The sequence below is a fragment of the Ursus arctos genome, unplaced genomic scaffold, assembly GCF_023065955.2.
Source record: "Ursus arctos isolate Adak ecotype North America unplaced genomic scaffold, UrsArc2.0 scaffold_15, whole genome shotgun sequence".
Taxonomy (NCBI): Eukaryota; Metazoa; Chordata; class Mammalia; order Carnivora; family Ursidae; genus Ursus; species Ursus arctos.
This window is the reverse complement of record NW_026622819.1, coordinates 33,267,791-33,289,960: the sequence shown is the minus strand read 5'-3', so window position 1 is coordinate 33,289,960 and position 22,170 is coordinate 33,267,791. Positions and strand designations below refer to the sequence as shown.

Sequence of the window (22,170 nt, the reverse complement as noted above, 5' to 3'; positions counted from 1 at the left end):
AGAATGCCCAGTGGGGGCAGTAATGAGAGAGAATGTGAGACAGAGGGCGTATACCCCGTGAGGAAGGCTTCAGTGATAGCAGGCTTGGGATTTAGACTTTATCTCGGAAATATAAGGTTTGCTTCGAGGAGGAGAGAGGTACTATATAAATACCCATGGCATTTCCCCATCTCTTCTTGAAGTTATCCTGTGTTGAATGAAGGTAGATTAATATAACATGTGGGAAAATCTGGTGAAGTTTGTTAAGATGTTTGGAAATATTCCATTTTGTAATTCACAAATTACTATCGAATATTCCCCTTTGACTCGTAACTGCACCAACTTTACAGCCATCAACTTCACAAATTTGATTTAGCATCTAACTAATTCCTCCTGCCATAAAAATTCTGGCTTCCTTCTTTCTTCTGACCCAGTGAGAGCTAAGGATCCATTCCTGGACTGTAACCCTACTGACTTTACAAGACGTCAAGTGGCCAAAACCATTTAGGCTAGAAAACATCTGATCTACCACCAATTTGTTTCTGATTTTACTCACTCAACCTTCACAAAGCAATTATGCAGTAGCGGACCCAACTTTAAATGCACAGACACACACACACATAAACACACTTGCACCTTAACAAAGATAGTAAGTGTTCTGTCCATATTGTCAGTCTGAAATTCAACTACTTTTGAAAGGATAAGATATTCTTTCACATCAAGTAATTTATTTAGTCAAAAAACTAGAGGGTGAGTTAAAATTTATTGAAGTCACGGAGAAATATTTAGACTACATCAAATTATTATAAGTAAAATGCACACAATGAAATAGTTTGTGTAGACTGCTACCATTAGGTAAAAAATTTTATATACACATATATGAATGTTTCATATATATTTATACCCATACATTAAATCCTACATATACCATATAGTTTCTAGTAAATTCTACATCGTGTAACATTTAACTATAGCAGGATATCTTTGAGTGGTAAGACTATTTTCTTTTTTGTGCTTTTCTTTATCTCCTCAATTTTCTATAAGAGCTAGTTTTAATTTTATAATTAAAAAAAATCAATTAAGGACTACAGGGAATACAATGGTGAATATAACAGTGCAGCTGGCTTTAAACATTCACATGTGGATTAATTTTTTGAAAATTCTAAAAGTGCAGAAATGAAAATTGAAAACAGAAGGGAAAAAATAGAGCCAAAAGAGGAGCAGGGTAATACATAAAAGTTCCAAATGAGCAAATCCCCAAAAGAACAGTTCAAGAGGAGGAAAGACGAAGAAGACAAATTCAAAATACTATCTTACCCTGATGGCCTACTAGGGTAAAAATGTAATATATGATAAATGTGGCATGACAAAAGGGAAGGAACAAAAGGATTAAGATGATCAGTTAGATATCGGGGGGGAAAAAAATCTACCCAAACTTAAAATCAGACTTCAAACTAAACTCTAAATTCTATATCAGAATGAATTATAAAAGAGAATCAACCTTCGGAGCACCTGGCTGGCTCGATCAGAAGAGCATGCGACTCTTGATCTTGGGGTCATGAGTTTGAGCCCCACGTTGGGTATACAGATTACTTACAATAAATAAAATCTTAAAAAAGAGAGAATCAACCCATAAAGATAAAGAAAAAAGGAAAACCTTGGTGAATATCTTTCTAGTCTTTGAATTAGAAAGTATTTCTTAAAGCAATGGAGAAAACATCAAGAGATTTAAATATGAAATACGTATATATTACAGTCCTCAAAAATCAATATGACAAAAAATTAACATACTAAAAGGCTCACAAAAATTTAAATAAAAACAAAACACTAAGATCCTAATACGTGAAAAACAAAAACAAATGGTCAATTCTAAGAGAAATGGTAACAACCAAATTAAAAAAAAAAAAAGTTCACCCTCAGTATGAATCAAAGTTACAAAAAGTGGGATACTTTTTTTGTCTCTCAAAATGAAAGAGTCAAAAAATCATAATAATGGGGCTGCCTGGCTGGGTCACTCAGTAGAGCATGCAACTCATGATCTTGGGGTTATAAGTTCAAGCCCCATATTGGGTGTAGAGATGACTTAAAAATAAAATGTTTTTAAAAATCATAATAATGTTGAAATGAAACAATTAGCTGGATGATCTATTTATGGGATTATGCACTGCACAAGTTTTAGGAAAGTAGAGTTTACCAACATGTATCAACTGGCCAAAACTGTTGATATCCACTCATCCAGTAATTCTACTTCTAAGATTTGATTAATCCTGGGGAAATAAATGAAAATACACACAATGGATTAACACAGAAAAAAAGGTTAGAGCGTTATTTTTAATTGACAAAAAGTGAAATTAAATGAAAAGCCCAACTTTGGGGAAACCATTAAATAAAATATGGTGCATTAAGAAAATTCTACAAAACCATTAAAATATATTTGCAAAGATTTCTTAATTACTCATTGTGTTACATGAAGGGGAAAACTTATGCTATAGTAGTAAATGGGGAAAATGAGAACGATTTTATATCCTGATCCACCATGATAAAAATGCATGGAAAAAAGGCTAAAAGGAAATGGTAAAATGTTAATAGTACTTTTCACTGAGTAGAGAGATCACGGATGGTCTTTATTTTCTACTTTGTACTTTACTGCATTTCTAAAAGTCACATACTATTTTTATAAAAAAAAAAAAAATAGTAACAAAGTACTCCTGCATAATCACAACCAGTTTCTTCTCTAGGTTGAAGACATAAATTAAGAGTTGTACTGGACTGTATGGTGACTAACATAATATAATAAAAAAATCATTGTAAAAAAAAAAAAAAAAAGAGTTGTACTGGAAGAGGGGCACCTGGGTGGCTCAGCTGCTTAAAGCATCTGACTCTTGGTTTTGGCTCAGGTCATGATCTCAGGGGCGTGGAATGGAGCCCCAAGTCGGGCTCTGCACTCAGCATGGAGTTTGCTTGTCCCTCTCCCTCTGCTCCTTACCCCATTCACGTGCGCTCTCTCTCTCTCTTTCTTGCTCTCTCAAATAAAATCTTAAAAAAAAATGAGCTGTACTAGAAAAGTTAAAACAACTTAAAAATGCCATTAGACCAAGCTATTTACTTATCAATTGACAATTGCTACAGTAAATGAAGATACACAGTTAGGACAGCCCTTCAAAGTGCTTCCGAAACACTTTCAGAGTGAGACAGAGACCTATCTAAGGCTGGATCACAAACAGGAAGATTTTTACAATTTAAACAAATAAAATATACCCAATGTTTAATTCAAATCCTTCAACTAGAAAGAGATTTGCCATATTCCCCAGAGACAGTCTGGTATAGATTCTAGTTATAAGAATAAAAGATCGAATGATCATATCAAGTATTTCAAGACACAACTGTAGAAGTCAGAAGAGTTAATTAAAGGGGCGCCTGGGTGGCTCAATTGGTTGAGCATTTGCCTTCAGCTCAGATCATGATCCTGGGGTCCTGGGATCGAGCCCCACATCCAGCTCCCCACTCAGCAGGGAATCTGCTTCTCCCTCTCCCTCTGCCCTCTACCCCCACTCCCTGCCCCCGTCCCCCGGCCCCTGCTTTCTCCTTTGACTGCTCATTTCTGGTAATTTTATAATTTTATCTGCAAAACATGAGATACACAAAAAGACCAAAACTGTTACATTTTATCAAACCACTTTCCCACAAAACAACAATGACAACAGAAAATATGATGGAAAAAAATCATCAAGGAGAGAAATTTTTTTTTTATGCACTTCCTGGCACAATGCAAAACTGTGGTAAGAGATCTGGCATGATGTCCAACTTCATGAAATATTTCTTGGTTCCTTCTGGTTCATGGACATTACATTCTCTGGTAAGATTATTCTGTTCCCTCCCAGTTGGGGGTGTTTAATTCCATATTTTAGCCAAGACAATGGTAGGACATCATGCAGTCACAGTCATCATTCAAATATTCATTTATCATTCAGTCAACTAATAGTTAGTGCCTATCACGTGCAGGCTGGATAGGGAAGGAAAATTTTCCCTATAGCTCTGAAGACTAGTATTTTAGGACTGAAAGAGGCTACATCCAAAGGTTAGTGAACAGTTTTATCATCCAAAATAGCTGAGGTATTTAAAGCAGTAGCAGTCATCTAAAAATTTGTATAGTTTCCTAATTGGTTGGCCATTATTTGGGGTGAGTAGGGATGCATAGATCAGGGTAGGTACCCTTGAATCTCTGTGAGCACCAGGAATTGACTGTAGGCTGAAACAATGCCTCACCTGGGCATTACTTCCAGGTGTAAGCATGTATGGCCGTGATCCATACAAATTCATTCCTCAATATGACTGAATTCACAGTTTAAGAATCCATAGAATTCTTTTCACACCCACGTATTTTCTCATTAAGTGAATGCTAAGATGGGGGCACCTGGGTGGCACAGCGGTTAAGCGTCTGCCTTCAGCTCAGGGCGTGATCCCGGTGTTATGGGATCAAGCCCCACATCAGGCTCCTCCGCTATGAGCCTGCTTCTTCCTCTCCCACTCCCCCTGCTTGTATTCCCTCTCTCACTGGCTCTCTCTATCTCTGTCGAATAAATAAATAAAATCTAAAAAAAAAAAAAAAGTGAATGCTAAGATGAAGTTTTAAAAGTATTAAAGGTAGAAACTTCTAGAGGCGCCTGGGTAGTGGAGTCGGTTAAGCGTCTGACTCTTGATTTCAGCTTGGGGCATGATCTCAGGGTTGTGAGATTGAGCCCCGAGTTCACGCCATGCTCAGGGAGGAGTCTGCTTGAGATTTTCTCTCTCCCTCTTCCTCTGCCCCTCCTCTTCATGCTCGCTCTCTCTCTCCCCCCAAAATAAATAAATAATTCTTTAAAAAAAAAAAACAAAAAGAAATTTCTAGAGAAATTACTCATTACTAAAAACAGCTTTAGGGACACCTGGCTGGCTCCGTTGGAAGGGCCTGTGAGTCTGTTTCTTGATCTCAGAGTCATGAGTTCAAGCCCTACTTTGGGTGTAGAGATTACTTAAAAAGAAAAAGAAAAAAATAAATAAAAATAGCTTCAACAACTATGGCTATATAGCAAAAGAATATATTATTGGCCTCTCTGCAAGACTAAACTCAAAAAGAGTGATTTAGCTTAAACTAAATACCAACAGGTAAAGATTTACCAGAATGTTTTACAATACATCATACCTCATTGAATGAATCAGGCCTAATATGATCATCTGAAATCAATAAATTCTCAGACTCTACGTTACTGAGAAAAGAATCAAGCCCTCACAGACAACTTTAATCACACCAAACAAACAAACAAATTAAGAGGAAACCACGAAAAATATTAAGAACAAGACATCAAGGGGCGCCTGGGTGGCTCAGTCTGCTAAGGCTAAGCGACTGCCTTTGGCTCTGGTCATGATCCCTGCTCAGCAGGGAGTCTGCTTCTCCCTTTCCCTCTGCCCTTCCCCTCCACTTGTGCTCTCTCCTGCTCTCTCACTCTCTCAAATAAAATCTTTAAAAAAAAAAAAAAAAAACAAGACAACCAAGATGAAATGGATTTACCACAAAATTTTACAATGATTCTAAAGAACATTTAGCATTATTTACTGGAATTATTCAATAGCATGTAATTGGATGGGGAAATTCTTAACTTCCTGGTCTGTAAGGCATCAAATTAGACAAGCTCGAAAAAAACCTTCTTCTTTAACAAGATCATAGTATATTTAACAATTCAGTAACAAAGAGATTAAAAATACAAATTACAGAATATATTTATCCTAACCAAACCAAAATAGACTTCTCATGAACAAGCACTAACAACAGAAGGAGAATTTTTAACGTAATGTAACACTATACATTGACTCAATAGAAAATACAGCACTTAAAGACATTGTGAACTACAACATTTATACATAAAGAAATGTCATTGTTAATACAACACAATTTTGCACTGAGCACTTTGTTTACCCAGCACCCACTTCATTCGTCCTCTTATCACTACTCTGATTTTCATTTTCTCCACGCAGTCCAGGAACTTCAGGAAAAATTACCTCAGAAACCACTCTAGATGTAGGCTTGGCTGGCCTAAGGGTAATCTCACTCCCTCATTAGTGACGGGTTCAGAAATCCAGATGTAAGCCTAGGGGCGTCTCATTGCCCTGCCTCCATGAATTGGCTCAGGGATGGGCACTAACCCAATAAAGGCCAATAAGAACAAGGGAAAGTTTGCTCAAGGCTTTTGAAAAAGAAGTTCCCTTGCTCTTCAAGAGGGAACCATCGGAACTGACCTGTCTTGTCCTCTGGATGTCGTGTTGGGCACACCCGAGGCCTCAAACCACTGCTTCCTTGTAGTACTGAGGTTGGGGCCAACTCACAGAGCAGGGCAAGGTAAGAGAATACAGGAGCATGGCTAAAGCCCCCGATGTCAGCACACCTACCCACACTTATGACTGGACTTTCTTCAGCTACATAACCCAAGAAATCTCCTTGCTTGTTTAAGGCTGAATGTGTTGGAATTTCTGCTTCGGGCAGCCAAAGTCATCCTAACTGGTACAGATCAAAGGCTCTTTTGGAATTTCAAAATCACAGATGGGATTAAAGCATTGGGTCTTAAGCTATAAAAATGCTACAGAGAAGGACAAAAGTGGTTTTTATACATATATGTATACCTATGAGAAAAACGGGTCATTGATTATGTAATAGACAGGGAGTGGTGAGAAACTGCTGAATATTTGATCCACGGATCTATCATCTACTGGGTCTGTGATTTAGCCAGCCTCCTGGTGCATAGAGCAACATACTGATTCAACCGCTCCATCTATGCTCTCACTGGCTAAGCTTTCGACAGCTACATTCACGAACAGAGATTCTGACCCAAGCTTAAAGAGTCAAGCAGAGTACTTTATATGTGAGTTTTATCCATGAAACTAGAGAAGATTTTTCTCTACGCAATTAATTATTTGTATAAGGAATCAGAGAGAAAGTCAGGACAGCAAAACCTTGGCTTTTACAAACTGAAAGCCGTGAGATATTTCCAAATGTAATACTTACGAAATATGATTAGTCAATAGCATATTTTAGAAAATTAGAGAAATCCCTAAAGATCTGTTTTAAGAAAAAACCTAAAAACAAGCTTTTACCTAATTATTAGAGGACACATTTATAAAAATTTTTAAGGATTATCTTAATAATTCACCTCTCATAGCTGCAAAATTCTGTATAAATAAAAATCAAAATTAGTCAAAATTGGCTCCATAGCAATGGGAATTCTTAAAAACTAAAACAGTCTACCATATTTAAATAGTAGCACAAAAATATAATATTCTTTTTTTTTTTAAGATTTTAGTGATTTATTTGACAGAGAGAGAGAGAGCACAAGCAGGGAGAGGGCAGGCAGAGGGAGAAGCAGGCTCCCTGCTCAGCAGGGACTCCACCCAGGATCCTGGGATCATGACCTGAGCCGAAGGCAGACACTTAACCAACAGAGCCACTGAGGCATCCTGGAAATGTATAACATGTATATTCTTAAATGTATAATGTATATTTTCTTATATAAATTAGAACATTCTTTGTGTTCCCTCCAACACTTGTTTAGATGGACCTTTGCTAAATGCCTTAAAAATTAAAGCAATGAATATTTATGACACATTTTGATTTTACTAGATTTATAAAACAATTAAAAGATTATTTTTAAAAACTGAAATAATACTGTTTATTTCCCATGTTATTCAACTAAGTCAGAATGAGATCAATTGACAAAAGAGCCTTAATGAAATGCGTATCTTTAGAAAATTCAGTTTTTCAGGACATCTTAGACATTCCATATAGTCCTTGAGAATGTCTGGACTTCCTATTAAAAAAGTCAAGGGATGCCTGGGTGGCTCAGTGGGGCAAGTATCTGACGATTTCAGCTCAGGTCATGATCTCAGGGTCGTGAGACTGAGCCCCAAGTTGGGCTCCGCACTCAGCAAGGAGTCTGCTTGAGATTCGCATTCCCTCTCCCTCTGCCCCTTCCCCCGTTTGTGTGCACATGTGCACACTCGTTCTCTCTATCTAAACTAAATAAATAAATAAAAATCTTAAAAAAAAAAAAAGTAAGTTTTCAGTCCTGAGTACCATCTGCAAGACCAGGCAACACCAATAGCAGAAAAGAGAATGTTGCTATGCTCTATACGCCAGGCCCACCACTGGATTTTTTCTTCATCTATTCAATGAAACAGCTCTGTGAGATAAAAATTTTACCCCATTTTCAGAGATGAGGAATCGGAGACGCAGAGAGACGCATCAGCTAGCTATTAGGCAGTGGAGCTAGAATCTGAATCTACCTGGCTCTAAATCCAAGGTTTGATCCCCAGTGAATGGATTAAACACAGACAGATAAGATTACAAAGGGAGAAAAAGGGAAAAGCTATTAGCTGCTCACCAAAATCCATGTTTGTTTTGGGCCTACTGTGTCCCCAGAAAATTCATATCTTGAAGCCCTAACCCCTAGTACCTTAAAATATGACTGTATTTGGAGAGATGGCCTTTAAAGAGGTGCTTAAGTTAAAATGAGGCAATTAGGCTAGGCCCTAATCCAGTCTGACCAATATCCTTAAAGTAAGAGAAAATGTGGGTACAAAAAGAGACCAAGACCACATAAGGACACAGCAAGAAGAGAACCATCTACAAGCCAAAGAGAGGACTCAGAAGAAACCAAACCTGCCCACACCTTGACCTGGGACCGCCAACCTCCAGACTGTGAGAAAATAAACTTCTGTTGTTTAAGCTGGGATTTCGTTATGGCCGCCCTAGCAAACTAATAGGGTGTTCTGTTATTCCCGGGAACATGGCGAGGCAACAATTCCCAGCTTCCCTAACAGTTAGGTTTGGCCATGTGACTAAATTTTAGCCAAAGATATGTGAGTGGGAGTGGTATGTGCCATTTCTAGGCATCCCATGCACATTCCTCTATTTCCCCATCCCTTCCGGCTGGCTGGAAGAGAGACCGTGCCTAGAGTACCCTTGAGAGCCTCATAATGACGACAGCGACATTGTCCTACCCGAATCCCAGATGACCACGTGAAGGAGAGTTGCCCACCAATGTGTCAACCACCCATTACTGTTAACTGAACAAGAAGTAGATTTCCATAATGCCTGAACTTTTGTGTTGCTTTCTTAGAGCAGCCAGACCACCCCAACACTGCGGCACAAGAAAGTATAGGGAGAGTGGAGAGAAGGAAATACAGAAACGCATGTGGCGGGCCGCACTGGCTGCTAGCAGTAACTCCGTCCGGGGCTGCTTCCCCAGAGATGGCCTCAGCCTCCCGATCCTTTTTGACTCAGGGACTGTCAGGGATGGGAACACAATGCTTCCAATCTTGCAACATACTTTTGGAGAAATAACAGACCAAACCAGAATATAATTCTGTGCCATAAATTTTCCTAGCAGAACATTTGTTAAATTTGGCCCAATAACTCACTAAGTGTGCTCAAACACTCAGAAGTCATGACTGATAAATGGTAATGGAACACTCCCCCATCTTGGCATCTTCCTCCTGATGACAAGTTGCCCTGTTTGTGCTGAAAGCTACCAAGAGGTGTGTAGACAGCCTGTGGTTACCAACCCTTGATGTTGCAACATTCAAGGGTTTCTCTGTCCTTCGAAACTCTCAAAACAAATGAAACTTCGTAGAAGTAATATTATAAAATTCCATACAACCATTCGATACATTTAAGGGAGGGGAGGATGACAGGAATTAAGTCAGTCAGTAAAACACAATAAATAATTTTTTAAAAAAGCTAGAAATGACTGATCTATATAGTTTTGTACTATAAGATCATCAAGCTTACAGAGAAGGAAAAGACCAACCTTCTCTGAACAGTAAACATTGACCTTAGGCAAAATCTCTGTAGAGGCATCAAAACAGAATTATCTTTGTAGGATTTCACAAGTGGAGAGTATATCAGGGTATCAGTTATTCTCTTGCTTGAAAGAACAAGTTTGAACATTATGGTGAAAAAGTATTCTTGTGTACCATATTTCTACTCTTTGGGATAGACAGATTTCAAAAAGACCAGTAATGTCAGATGGGGAACCAATGCTGATTTTCCAGGAGACGGCAAAATTTCTCCAGTTTGGTGTCATATGCGTAAAGCCTTTGCGTATCAGGGAAAACAGCCCCTCCCAATTCTCCAGAGTCGTGTAGAATTATCACAAGGGTCTTTTATATAAAGGGTATATTCTACAGACCTTATCTAGTACAGATAAAAAGTTTTATTACCATAATCGGGATTGTGCCTAAAAAGAGGTCCAAGTGTATATGGCCTCAGATATTATAATTTATAACCAAGCAATGAATCTCTTCCTTCCTGACTGATATACACTTTCTAACTCCTGGACAGACCTCCTATGACTTCCTAATTCTATCTCCTGAGAGGCCTAGCTAACCACCTGAAACTGCAAACTCGGCAGGTATCCTGGTTTTGGAAAATTTAAGAAAGCTAGGTTCCCAGTCTTAAGGTAGTGTCTGCAGTCTTCCTATCTAAAAGTGAGCCAACAGCGTGTTGCCTTCCCTGGACAGCACCGGAAAAATAAGAGACTATAACAACAAAGACCTCAGGAAGGCAGCCAGAATCATAGGAGGCCCTATGGTAAGGACCCACCATGACAGAAAAAAGCCCAACACTTGAGCTGCACACCCAGCAAGATGGCACCACTAGCAGGCAGCGAGACCAGGAACTATGGGAATCCCAGGCACAGGCGGTGCTGTGAATGCAGAAAGAAGAGTGTTCACGGCTGAGCAGGAGAGAGCAGAAACTATGGAGGAAGTGGTAACTGGGTTAAGCAGGATTTCAAAAGGCAAGGAAGGGCAGGGATAGCATTCCAAAGAGAAGGAACAATATGTGCAAAGGCCTGAAAGTCCTTGGCCTATTTGAAGAGACAATAGCAGCCAGCATGACTGAAAATCAGGCCCAGAGAGTAAGAAATTAGTTTAACAGGAGGCCCAAAGGCTAAATCAGAACCAGAAACTAAAAGGCAACCAATACCTCACCAAGGAGCATAAACTTTATGGCACGGCACGTGGGGACTGCGACCCAAGCCTGATTCCTTGAGGTGACTCTATCCCATGACGCTGGGAACCTGGGCTGCCCAAGTCACTGCCATCATTACCCAACAAAACCCCAGGCTTTCCAGGAGCTATGATTCAATTACAAAATAAGGGCAAGACCTGAGAAGGGGTTGGGGGGAGGAAAGCTGAAGGAGCCTATGAGGCTTACAAGGCTGTAGTGAGGCAGTCATCAGGAAGGTTTTAGATGGAGAAGGTAGCTTCTGTCAGACTAGATTTAGCATGTGCACCACAGTACTCCTGATTCTTCCCGGAATTTAGGTGAAATGTGCCTAACACAGAGGCAGGGCTACACCACTAGGATTCCTCTTCACCTGACCCACCCCTCCCTAACTTACCGATTCAGTCTGTTCCTGATTAAATATTCCAAGTCTATGTAAAGTCTCCCTAAAAAGGTTCCAGAACCACAGAGATGCTGAAAAATCTCTTGAGTCTCAAAAGTTTAGCAGAAAAGATTATGAGCACAGCCTGAACATGACCAGAGGGCGGGACTGCCTTACTTTTTGGTAGTAGCCCCAAAGGGCCAAGAGCCGGACAGGAAAGTTGGGGAGTTTTCCTGTGTGTGCACGACACCACAAAACAGGACTGTCAGCCCTACCCTGAAGCTACCTACATTAAGTGACGCTCTAGCCTTTAACCCTTCACCCAACCCAATCTAGGGATTCCAGATGACGGCACGAGTATGTGGTACAAAATACCAGCGTAATAATTAGCAAGCTCCAGGAATATTTCATTCCACATACAATCTACATTAATACAACGTTATTGTTCTTTCAAGCCCACAGACTGAATGCACCTTGGAGGAACAAAAATTTGCCAACTCTGTAAGGTTGCTACCTGAAGCCAGCTAACTGCCCGTGTCCCCCTCTTGGTGTCCTTATCCACATCCGGTCTTCCATGCAGCCCTCCAAGCACCTGTGTCCAAGCAAAGTCAGCTTGGATGACTTCTGACATTTGACTTAATCCCCTTTGGATCCACTCAAGGAAAACTTGAGAACAGCTTCTGTTCCAAGAGTCTTTCAGGAGCTCGACACAGCATCAGGTGACCCATGCAAAGGCTGAGGACAGAAACCAGTAAAGGTACAATGCCGAGGACAGTTTTTCAAAGGGCACCTGTGCCTTTATAGAATCTTTTCATCTTTTTGTTTAAATGCTCACCCTTTCGGGCCTTAGTCCCCCAGGGATATGAAAGATTTTTAGAAAGAACACCTTCTTCCTTATAATATTCTCATCAACTTTTCTTTTTTGGTTTTCAAAAAAAAGTAACAGAAAGACCAGCCCTCTGAGTGCCTGCTCTGGGCCAGTCCACTGGTCAAGGACTTCGTCTAACTTGAATGTGCTCTGAACAGATCACAGCTTCAGAAAAGACGAAAAACAGTAAAGGCTCAGTGGAACAGATTAACAAAATGTCTTTAATAAATCCTCTTTAAGACTATTACACAGTTTGACCTTTTACTAAAGTACACTGACGATGAAGTCCTTATTTAAAAAAAAAAAAAAAGATATTATTGGAGGGGGAGTAGGCCCTAAACGTCAGGGTGCTTTTTATATAAGAAGTTTTGAGTTGTATCGCTTACTTTAGGCTTTATTATCAATAATAATTCTATATACTATGTCCAAATTATCCTATGTCCAATAAGAGCATGAGTTGGCTAAAATTAGCTTTCTGGTCGCATCATTTATTCCGTGAGGAAATGTTTTAGCACCCTCTACTGGCCACTCGTTATATCTAGTCAGCTCAGAACCTCTCCACATCGTGCAGCTAACTTCCAAAGGTCAGATGGTGGCTACAGCAAAGGCCACCCCAACCCTCCTTCAAAGCCACCTGTGCAACAGCTGGGTCACAAGCCACTGCCACAAAACGAAAGGACAAAATCCTTAAGTGCTCTCCTGCCACTGCTTCTTCATAAGTCCTATTAGAGCTGGCAGATTTCACCAATACTGCCATGAGCCCCTGGCTTGCACCCACCTCCAGTAACTGACCCAGCCTCATTTCCACCCTCACAGATTCTTCTATGGGCTAAGCCTATATGACCAACCCGTCTCGTCTGCGTCATCTAGCCTGCTCTGGCAGGATGTGGGTGTCCGGAGAGACCAGCTCACCTATCCGGTATCACCTGGGTAAACAGAGGACAGAAAGAAGAGCCTGGAGGACATATTTTCCCCTACAATCTCATAGATGTGATGTCAATCAACTTCCTGCCCTTGCATGTAGATTATTCAGAGTGGGGGGTTGTGGGAAGACACCAGAAGAGAACTTCTCCTCTCCCGTGACCTCATGACAAAGCAACTTCTCATTTTTCACTGTCCCCTAGAGAAAGCAAGACTCCCTTAGCAGGATCTAACACAAGTAACCATTAACCCTATAAGCTCTCATTATCTGGCCCACTTCCTTTCAGAAAGGAAAATATTAGTCAGCATGGTATTCAGCATTCAATAACAGAAGGAAAGGAGAAGAGGAGGGGTAAGAATATAAAAGGTGGGGCATCTTCCCTCCCAAATCTTGCTAGATCGAGCTACTGTTTACTGATCAGTAAGTGCCAACCGGTTTGGCATCAATCATCTACTGAGCGAAAAATTTTCTTTAGAAGAGGATGTGGTAAAGGACTCCTGCCATCAAAGAGCCTGCAATTCGGTTCCAAAGACCAAACATGCCGAAGGACATAATTAAAAAGTGGTAAAGTGTCATATCCTTTAGTAAAAAACATATACCAGAAATTCCACAAATACACACACACACCTCAAGACCCTTTCTCTTTCTCTCTCATGTATGGAAAAATGATTAATATATCAATAATGGTCATCTCTGCTGGAATTTCAGGTCTGTACTTTTTTTTCTTCATATTTTTCAGTACTGTTTGAATGTCCTACAATAAGAATGGAGTATCTTAACAAAGAGAATAGAGGGGCGCCTGGGTGGCACAGCGGTTAGGCATCTGCCTTCGGCTCAGGGCGTGTTCCCAGCGTTCCGGGATCGAGCCCCACATCAGGCTCCTCCGCTGTGAGCCTGCTTCTTCCTCTCCCACTCCCCCTGCTTGTGTTCCCTCTCTCGCTGGCTGTCTCTCTCTCTGTCGAATAAATAAATAAAATCTTTAAAAAAATTTAAAAAAATTAAAAAAAAAAAAACAAAGAGAATAGAAACAAATTACAAACCAATTTATCAAGGGTATAAACAAAGGAAATTGCTTACGAATATAATATGGTATATGGAATATAATCTATGAACACAGTTACATAAAAATTTATGGAAAAAAGACTGGAAGAAAATAGATCTCACTATTAATGATCATTTTTATCTAGGGGCTACCATGCTTTTTGTTCTTTCTGCCTTTCATGTGCTTTCTCATTTTCTAGAAAGTAAATCAATCTTTACTTAAAGAAATTCAAATGTTAAATGACTTCCACTCTTATTTTAAAATATCATTAGTAAAGTACTTTACTGATAAGCGTGGGCTGAAGGAAGTACCTGGAATGAGCGCTGTGCTGATGAGGATATCCACCTCTTTGCACTGTTGAGCAAAAAGTTTCATTTCAGCTTCGATGAACTCTTTGGACATCTCTTTCGCATATCCTCCTTGGCCCTCACCAGATTCCTTCAAGTCCACTTCCAAGGGCTCAGCACCAAGAGACTTGAACTGCTCCAAAGCTGCAGCTCTGGTGATGATTGAAGGGAAAGCAGTGGTTATTTTAGGCCCTTAAGAGAAATCAAGATCATCTTTTACATATACATTTTTGGGGTTTTTTTTTCGGGTTTTTTTTAAGTTATTTAAATTCCAGTTAGTTAACACACAGTGTAATATTAGTTTCAGGTGTACAATATAGTGAGTCAGCACTTCCATACATCACCCAGTGCTCATCAGAACAGGTGCACTCCTTAATCCCCATCACCTCTTTCACCCATCCCCCCACCAGCCCCCCTCTGGTAACCAGTTTGTTCTCTGTAGTTAAGAGTCTGTTACTTGGTTGCCCTCTCTCTCTTTTTTTTTCCCTTTGCTTGTCTGTTTTGTCTCTTAAATTCCACATATGAGTGAAATCATATGGTATTTGTCTTTCTCTGAGTTATTTCACTTAGCATTAGACTCTCTAGCTCTATCCATGTCATTGCAATTGGCAAGATTTCATTCTTTTATATGGCTGAATAATATTCCACTCTGTATATATACACCACATCTTTTTTATCCATTCATTAGTCAATGGGCACTTGAGCTGCTTCCATAATTTGGCTGTTGTAGATAATTTTGCTATAAACATTGGGGTGCATGTATCCCTTTGAATTAGTACTTTTGAAAAAAAAAAAAGACTTAGTATTTTTATATTCTTTGGGTAAATACCTAGTAGTGCAATTGCCAGATTGCAGGGTAGTTCTATTTTCAACCTTTTGAGAAAACTCCATACTGTTTTCCAGAGTGGCTGTACCAGTTTGCATTCCCACCAACAGTGCAAGAGGGTTCCTTTTTCTCCACATCTTCACCAACACCTGTTGTTTCGTGTGTTGTTGATTTTAGCCATTCTGACAGGTGTGAGTTGATATCACATTGTGGTTTTGATTTAATGCATTTCCCTGATGATGAGTGATGTTGAGCATCTTTTCCTGTGTCTGTTGGCCATCTGTAGGTCTTCTTTGGAAAGGTGTCTATTCATGTCTTCTGCCCATTTTTTAATTGGGTTGTTTTTTGTGTGTTGAGTTTTAAGAAGAGCAAACTGTATATATACAAAATTGGAGATTTTCTTTTGATATCTCTGACTGGACTATTTCAGTTATTTCCAAAAGTATGTACCACTTCTATGAAAATTTTTTCTCTGGAAAAATAAAAACTATAGGGAATTCCGACTTTTACTTACTTCAGTTACAAAAGGAATTTCACTACTGATAACTCCAACAATCAATTCTGTTTCTTGGGGCCCCACTGTCAATGATGATGTGAACTCTGACCTAGATTAAGACTGGACTTCATTCAAATCACTCAGGTTGAGGTTTTCATTTCTAAATGTTCTGACTTATGGGGATGTCTCTCTCGTGAATGACCCTTAGAAGTATTTTAACAAAGTGATTTTTGTCCCTAGTCCTCATTAAATTGTGTTTGAAAAAAGCAACCTATAAAAGGTATAAATGTTAAAATGGGATGAGCCAACACATTTAAATTATGTAAAAATACATTCAGTTTAAAAAATAAACACTAGGGGTGCCTGGATGGTTAAGCGTCTGCCTTTGGCCCAGGTCACGATCCCAGGGTCCTGGGATTGAGCGCCGCATCGGGCTCCCTGCTCAGTGGGGAACCTGCTTCTCCCTCTGCCTCTGCCTCTCTCCCTGCTTGTGCGCTGTCTCTCCCTCTCTCTCTCTCAAATGAATAAATTAAAAATATAAATAAATAAATAAATAAATAAATAAATAAATAAATAAATAAATACTAAAAAATTAATGCTAGCCATGCACTGTGTACTGGTTGGAAAACTAGAGCCAACAAAGATCTCAGCTCTTTGGTGGATGGTGTGTTTAACTTGCCAACATTCATCCCACTACAGTGAGTCCCAAATTTCCCTGATGACAACGATCACTTCAGGTCCTTGTTAACGTTTCAAATTTGCAGGCCCCTTCCCAGACCCACTGAAGTACAAATCTCCCACAGAGAGGCCAGAAGCTTATTTTTAGCAAGAACTGCAGGTAATTCTGGCCATCACGGAGGTCTGGGAAACTGTCTGAGCCCACCAGTCCCGAGCAACCGTCATGGTCAGAGCGTGGACACAAAGCTTAGGACATGATTGAGCAAGAGGTCCTCACCCTTTCTGCTGGCTTGAACAAGGACAGTTCTAGCCCAGATTGCCTGTGGAGGCCAACTTGTGACTCAGGGAAATGAGCCAAAGCTGAAGACAACAGAAAGGACAGAAAGAACTGCTCCTGGAGGGCACCAATGGGCTGCTGACGCGAGTGTGAAAAGGGAGTCCTTCCCATGAATTCTCATTTAGGAGAACTGATACATTTTCTCAAGTTTAAGCCAGTTTGAGTTGTTTTCTATGCCTTACAGCCAAAGGGATACTGCTGTTTACAAAGTTTTAGAAATGTCTACTATTTTTAATGAAATAAGATAACTTTAAAATGACATAAAAAAATAAACAAAATGACATATATGTGTCAGTGATCACAATTTTGATCAAAAAGTATCTACATAAATACCTATAAGAAATGATGCCAAAAAATCATTAGCAATTATATCCAGCTGGGAGAATTATAAAAGGTATTTTTATTTTCTTCCTTAATGTTTCTCTGTATTTTTCAATAATGAACATGCATAATCAAAACCATAAATGTTATTTTGGAATCTTTTTTTTTTAAAGATATGTTTTTATTTATTTGTCAGAAAGAGAGAGAGCACAAGCAGGGAGAGTGGCAGGCAGAGGGAGAAGCAGGCTCCCTGCTGAGCAAGGAGCCCTGTGCGGGACTTGACCCAGGGGGAGATCGTGACCTGAGCCAAGGCAGACGCTGAACTGACTGAGTCACCCAGGCGTCCCCTGTTTTGGAATCTTTGCCTTCAAAATACTTATCATTTAAAACTATTATATTGTATCAAAATGTAAGACATGAATATTTTTGACCCCAAAATTCCACTTTTAGGAATTTATCTTAAGGAAATGATGAACGCTCTCCAAATACATATGTTCTTACATAGACAATATATGCGGTATTGTTTATATACAGTAAAAATGTCCATTTATAGAGGACTAATTAAGTAGGTCACTGAACTTCCACACAGCGGAATCCTATGCAGCCATTAAGTATGCTTGTAGGTAAATAAAGATCTTCACGATCTACTGTTAAGTTAAAAAAAGGCCAGTTAAATAGTACTATCAGGGAGTAAGCATTAGTACCGGCGTCAGAAAACTACAGCTCCTGACCTGCCAATTGTTTTTGTAAATAAAGCTTTACTGGAACACACACAAAGAAAGATTTTTAAAAAGTAAAGCTATTGTATTTCTAAACTTCTCAATACAGGCATTTGGTAGAATGCTCGCTACTGTTACAAGGAAATCTAGTTATTGTCTGAAAAAATTTAAAAATCACACTCTTTTACTATCACTGGGCAATGAGTTGTCCTTAAGTTTTTAGGATGTTTATCTGAAAATATATATTATTCAGTCTTCCAACAAGAATTTATAATCAAGTGTGTTTTCTGATACATTTGGATTTCATATTTATATATGATACCAATCCCTAGTCTCAAAATAGTGATTAATGAGCTATAATTCTTACAAAAGTACTATGTCAGTTCAGCCATATCTTTTTTTGTTGCGTACTTGAGCTATCCTAATAAATGGTAAATGGAGTTAAAGAAATAGCCATCCTCAAGCTATCAGCTCTGTACACAATCAAAACCAATGACATCAAAGTACCTAATAAATTCTCAGTAGTTGACCCAACACCAAGTTTCAAATCACCTCTAAGTCAAATATACACATTTCCACTTTAATGCTACTTACTGTCACTACAATGAAAACTTGTACTATACCTCCTCTCTCTGGGTTTGGCTCTCTTCAAAGACTTCACTTCAGCAAACATTAAAAATTAAAAATCAGCACTAATGACAAGCTTGACTCTGGCTATCTTTGTCTTGCATCCCGGTTACTTCAAAAATCCCTTTTCTCATGTCAGCAGGATAACCTTCTAACAGTATATCACTTCTCTAAACTCCAGGTAAGCCCTGGTAACCATGTTCTATGGAACATTCTTTACCCCAGAAATGCACACTCTTTCCAACTTTGAATATTGCAAATCTTTTGATCATTCTATATTCAAGATTAGCCATGGTATTATTCCTCTACTGATCTCAGCTGATAATAACTACATGTTTCAACCTCGAAACAGTATTCATACACATAAATGATAGCCATTCTCAATAAGCAATTAATAAAGCCCAGTATCTAATATCTTCTGAAATGAAGAACAATTTTAATCAAATGTTTCTTTAAAGAATTCTAGAAAAGGTTGATGTGCCTGCTTTAAAGTATTATACTATGAGCATAATTGACTACTTTCACCTAGGGGCTCTACTACTGTCCAATCAGCTTTATCTGCTTCCGACCATATGATGCAGAGTATACCCCTCACCTCTCTGCCCCCGGTCTGTTCTCCAAAATATCTCCAATGCTGACTTTTCTTAAAGTAAACTCTACGCCCAACGCTCAAACTCACAAGCCCAAGATCAAGAGTTGCACGCTCTACTGACTAAGCGAGCCAGGTGCCCCCAAAATATCTCCCATACTGCTTCCTTTCTTCAAACTCCCAGACATGTTGGTTCACATCCTGCCTGACTTGTAAATGCATCCTGAACAGAAATAGACATGGCAGCGCAACATACTACAAACTCAGGGTAGGATTAACTCTGGTCCCACTGCTAATCCACATAAAGATACTGAGTGCAAACTGTTCACTTTCAGTTCCTCTGCTTTTTAAATTATTTCTGCTCTACGGAGTCTGGGTCCTTAAATTTTTTTCCCCACTAGGTAACATTTTTCCACTTTGAGTTACCTGTGAAGAAGTAGAAACATTTTTAAGTGGAAAGAGCTTACAAAGTAGTTTTCAATGTGCAACTTCCATTTATAAATTCTAAAGAAAACATAATATCCACCTGAAACAAAATGTTTTTACCTTAAGAGCAATCAGTAGGAAAGCACGTACCTGGTGTCAAATCCTCGAACGATCGCGCCCATCGACTTTGCTGCACCTGCAGAAGCCAGCCCAGCAACACCACCGCCAACTATCAGAATCTAGGGGAAAAGGCAGAACAGTATGTTTTAAAGAAAGTTCATTAACAACTGATGGTGAAAAAGCATCAGCTAATAACTGTCAGTGGCTGGTACACAGGGCACTACACATTTAATGCAATAACACACCAGGTGTGCCAGTGGTGAGCAGCCCTCAGTTAATACACTGAGTGGAGAGACAACACTTTCATGGAACCACCACTGTTTTTACAAATTTATCAAAGGAAGACCTGCTGGCAAAGGCCCACAACCTTCACTAAAAACAGTCAGACAACCAGCATCTCCGTGTGGAAGCCACATACGGCACAATGAGCAGTATGTATATTAAAGATTACCAAGTCTCTCCTACTGTATAAAAGCTACATGTACCGAAATAAGTTCCCAGTGTAGCATTCCAGCTACCTCTCCCCTCTCAAATTTGAAGATTTCTCTATGTGCATAAAATATCAAAATAAGTTTCAAAGACGGGTACAACTTTGGTGAAATATCCACCCTACCCTGTATTTTGAGCTCAAATGCTTCTGAAAGAACAGCAACAGTGACCAACTATGTAATTTTGAACCAGTATGAATGAACTGCACCAAAGCAACATAATGAACTTCCCTAACCATGGAAGGGTAAGAGCCAAGAAAACCAAAGAATTCCTCAGAAACAAGAGTCTCCCCCGCCTTCTAAGAAACACAATAAGAGCAGTGTTGTCTCTAGTCTGGAATGGGCCTTCCAGAAAAAAGTTCTATTATACTTCCCAGTCAATTGAGGCAACTCCTTGTTGCTGTGTAAAAAGAAAGAAAGAAAAAAAAAAGCCACCCACAGAAAGAGTGAAGCTTATAAATTCCCACCTACCCATCATGTCCACATCTCCTTCTGCTTCTTTAAGAAACCTAGTCAAACCGTGCTCCGGTGACCCCTAAGCAGTGTTTTAGAGATCATGTGAATTCATCTTGATGGTGATGGTTTGGGGGTGGGGGGTTACTCCACAGAAAAGGGAACAAAGAGTGACCAAGGAGGCTCTGGGCTCCAAAGCACCCACCCCACTCCACACTATGAGAATGTGAAATAAGGGGCGCCTGGGTGGCTCAGTTGGTGAAGCGTCAGCCTTCAGCTCAGGCCGTGATCCCGGAGTCCTGGGATCAAGCCCCGAGTCTGCTCCCGGCTCAACGGGGAGTCTGCTTCTCCCTCTCCCTCTGCCCCTCTGCCCCTGCTCCTGCTCTCTCTCACATGCTCTCTCTCTCTCAAATAAATAAATATTTTTTAAAAAAAGAAAATGTGAAATAAAAATAAAAATCATTGGACTAGACCAAGTTATCCTGAATCAAGAAATAACAAAAAAAAAAAAAAAGAAAGAAAAAAGAAAAACATCATTTAAAAGACATAATTGCACAATAATAAAGCCATGTAGATCTTACAACAGGAATTTACTCTTTCTCTGCAGCTTCGGGTGAAGAAAAAGACACAGAGGTTAAGGGTCACAGTCAAATCCTGACACAACGACCAACTAGATCTGGGTGACATTGAGCAAGCCGCTTAGTATCCGCATAAATCAGTCAAAAAGCCTTCCCAGACGGCACTTATATTAAATGACGGACTCTACAGCATCGACTGCTAACTGGCACACCACAGACATACACTCAAGAAACGGGGAAAGGCCATGGGAAAGGAATGACCTTTAGGAATGTTCTTTATCTCCAGGGTGCCTGGGTGGTTCAGTCAGTTAAGTGTTTGACTCTTGGTTTTGGCTCAGGTCATGATCTCAGGGTCGTGAGATCGAGTCGTGTGTCGGGCTCCACACTCAGCATGGAGTCTGCTTGAGATTCTCTCTCCCTCTGCCCTTCCCCTCACTCACACTCTAAATAAATAAATAAAATCTTTAAAGAAAAAGAAAAAAGGAATGTTCTTAATTTCCAGTCATTTAACCTATTCCTCCGCTCAGCCTCCCCATCTCACTAATTGTGCACACAACTGTTCAAGCCAAAACAGGAAGGTCATCTTGAGGCTTCCCTATGCACACGTTTCCACCTCCAATCCACCAGCAAGTACTCTTGGTGTCAACCCCCAAAGATCTCCCAAACCATCTCCTTCTATACATCTCCATTGCCACTCCCTTCCCAGGGCACTACTTCTGCAATCAATTCCGAACAGATCCTGCCTTCACTCTTCCCCCTACTAACCATTCTCCCACAGAACTTCCAGACGATATTTTTAAATCATCATGAAATAATAATAAAAATATATGTTAGTCTCTGTCCCCAGTTCCTGACATAGAACTCCTAGAACCCTTGTAATTTCCTAAGTGAGAACATTTTCTGTTTTAATATCTGGTCTGTGACCCCAGCTCATGAC

The 22,170-nt window shown here is 39.7% G+C and overlaps 1 protein-coding gene across 4 annotated transcripts in view; it reads right to left on the bottom strand.

Moving 5' to 3' along the window:
• Nucleotides 1–22,170, bottom strand: part of NNT (nicotinamide nucleotide transhydrogenase) — an 88,344-nt gene that overhangs the window by 46,539 nt on the left and 19,635 nt on the right. For all 4 annotated transcript variants that reach the window (XM_026506927.4, XM_026506929.4, XM_026506926.4 and 1 more), the window contains exons 6-7: nucleotides 19,745–19,833; nucleotides 14,540–14,727 (exon numbers count right to left, since the gene is read on the bottom strand). In XM_026506927.4, coding sequence (XP_026362712.3) covers nucleotides 14,540–14,727; nucleotides 19,745–19,833 — 277 coding nt within the window. The remainder of the gene's footprint in view (nucleotides 1–14,539; nucleotides 14,728–19,744; nucleotides 19,834–22,170) is intronic.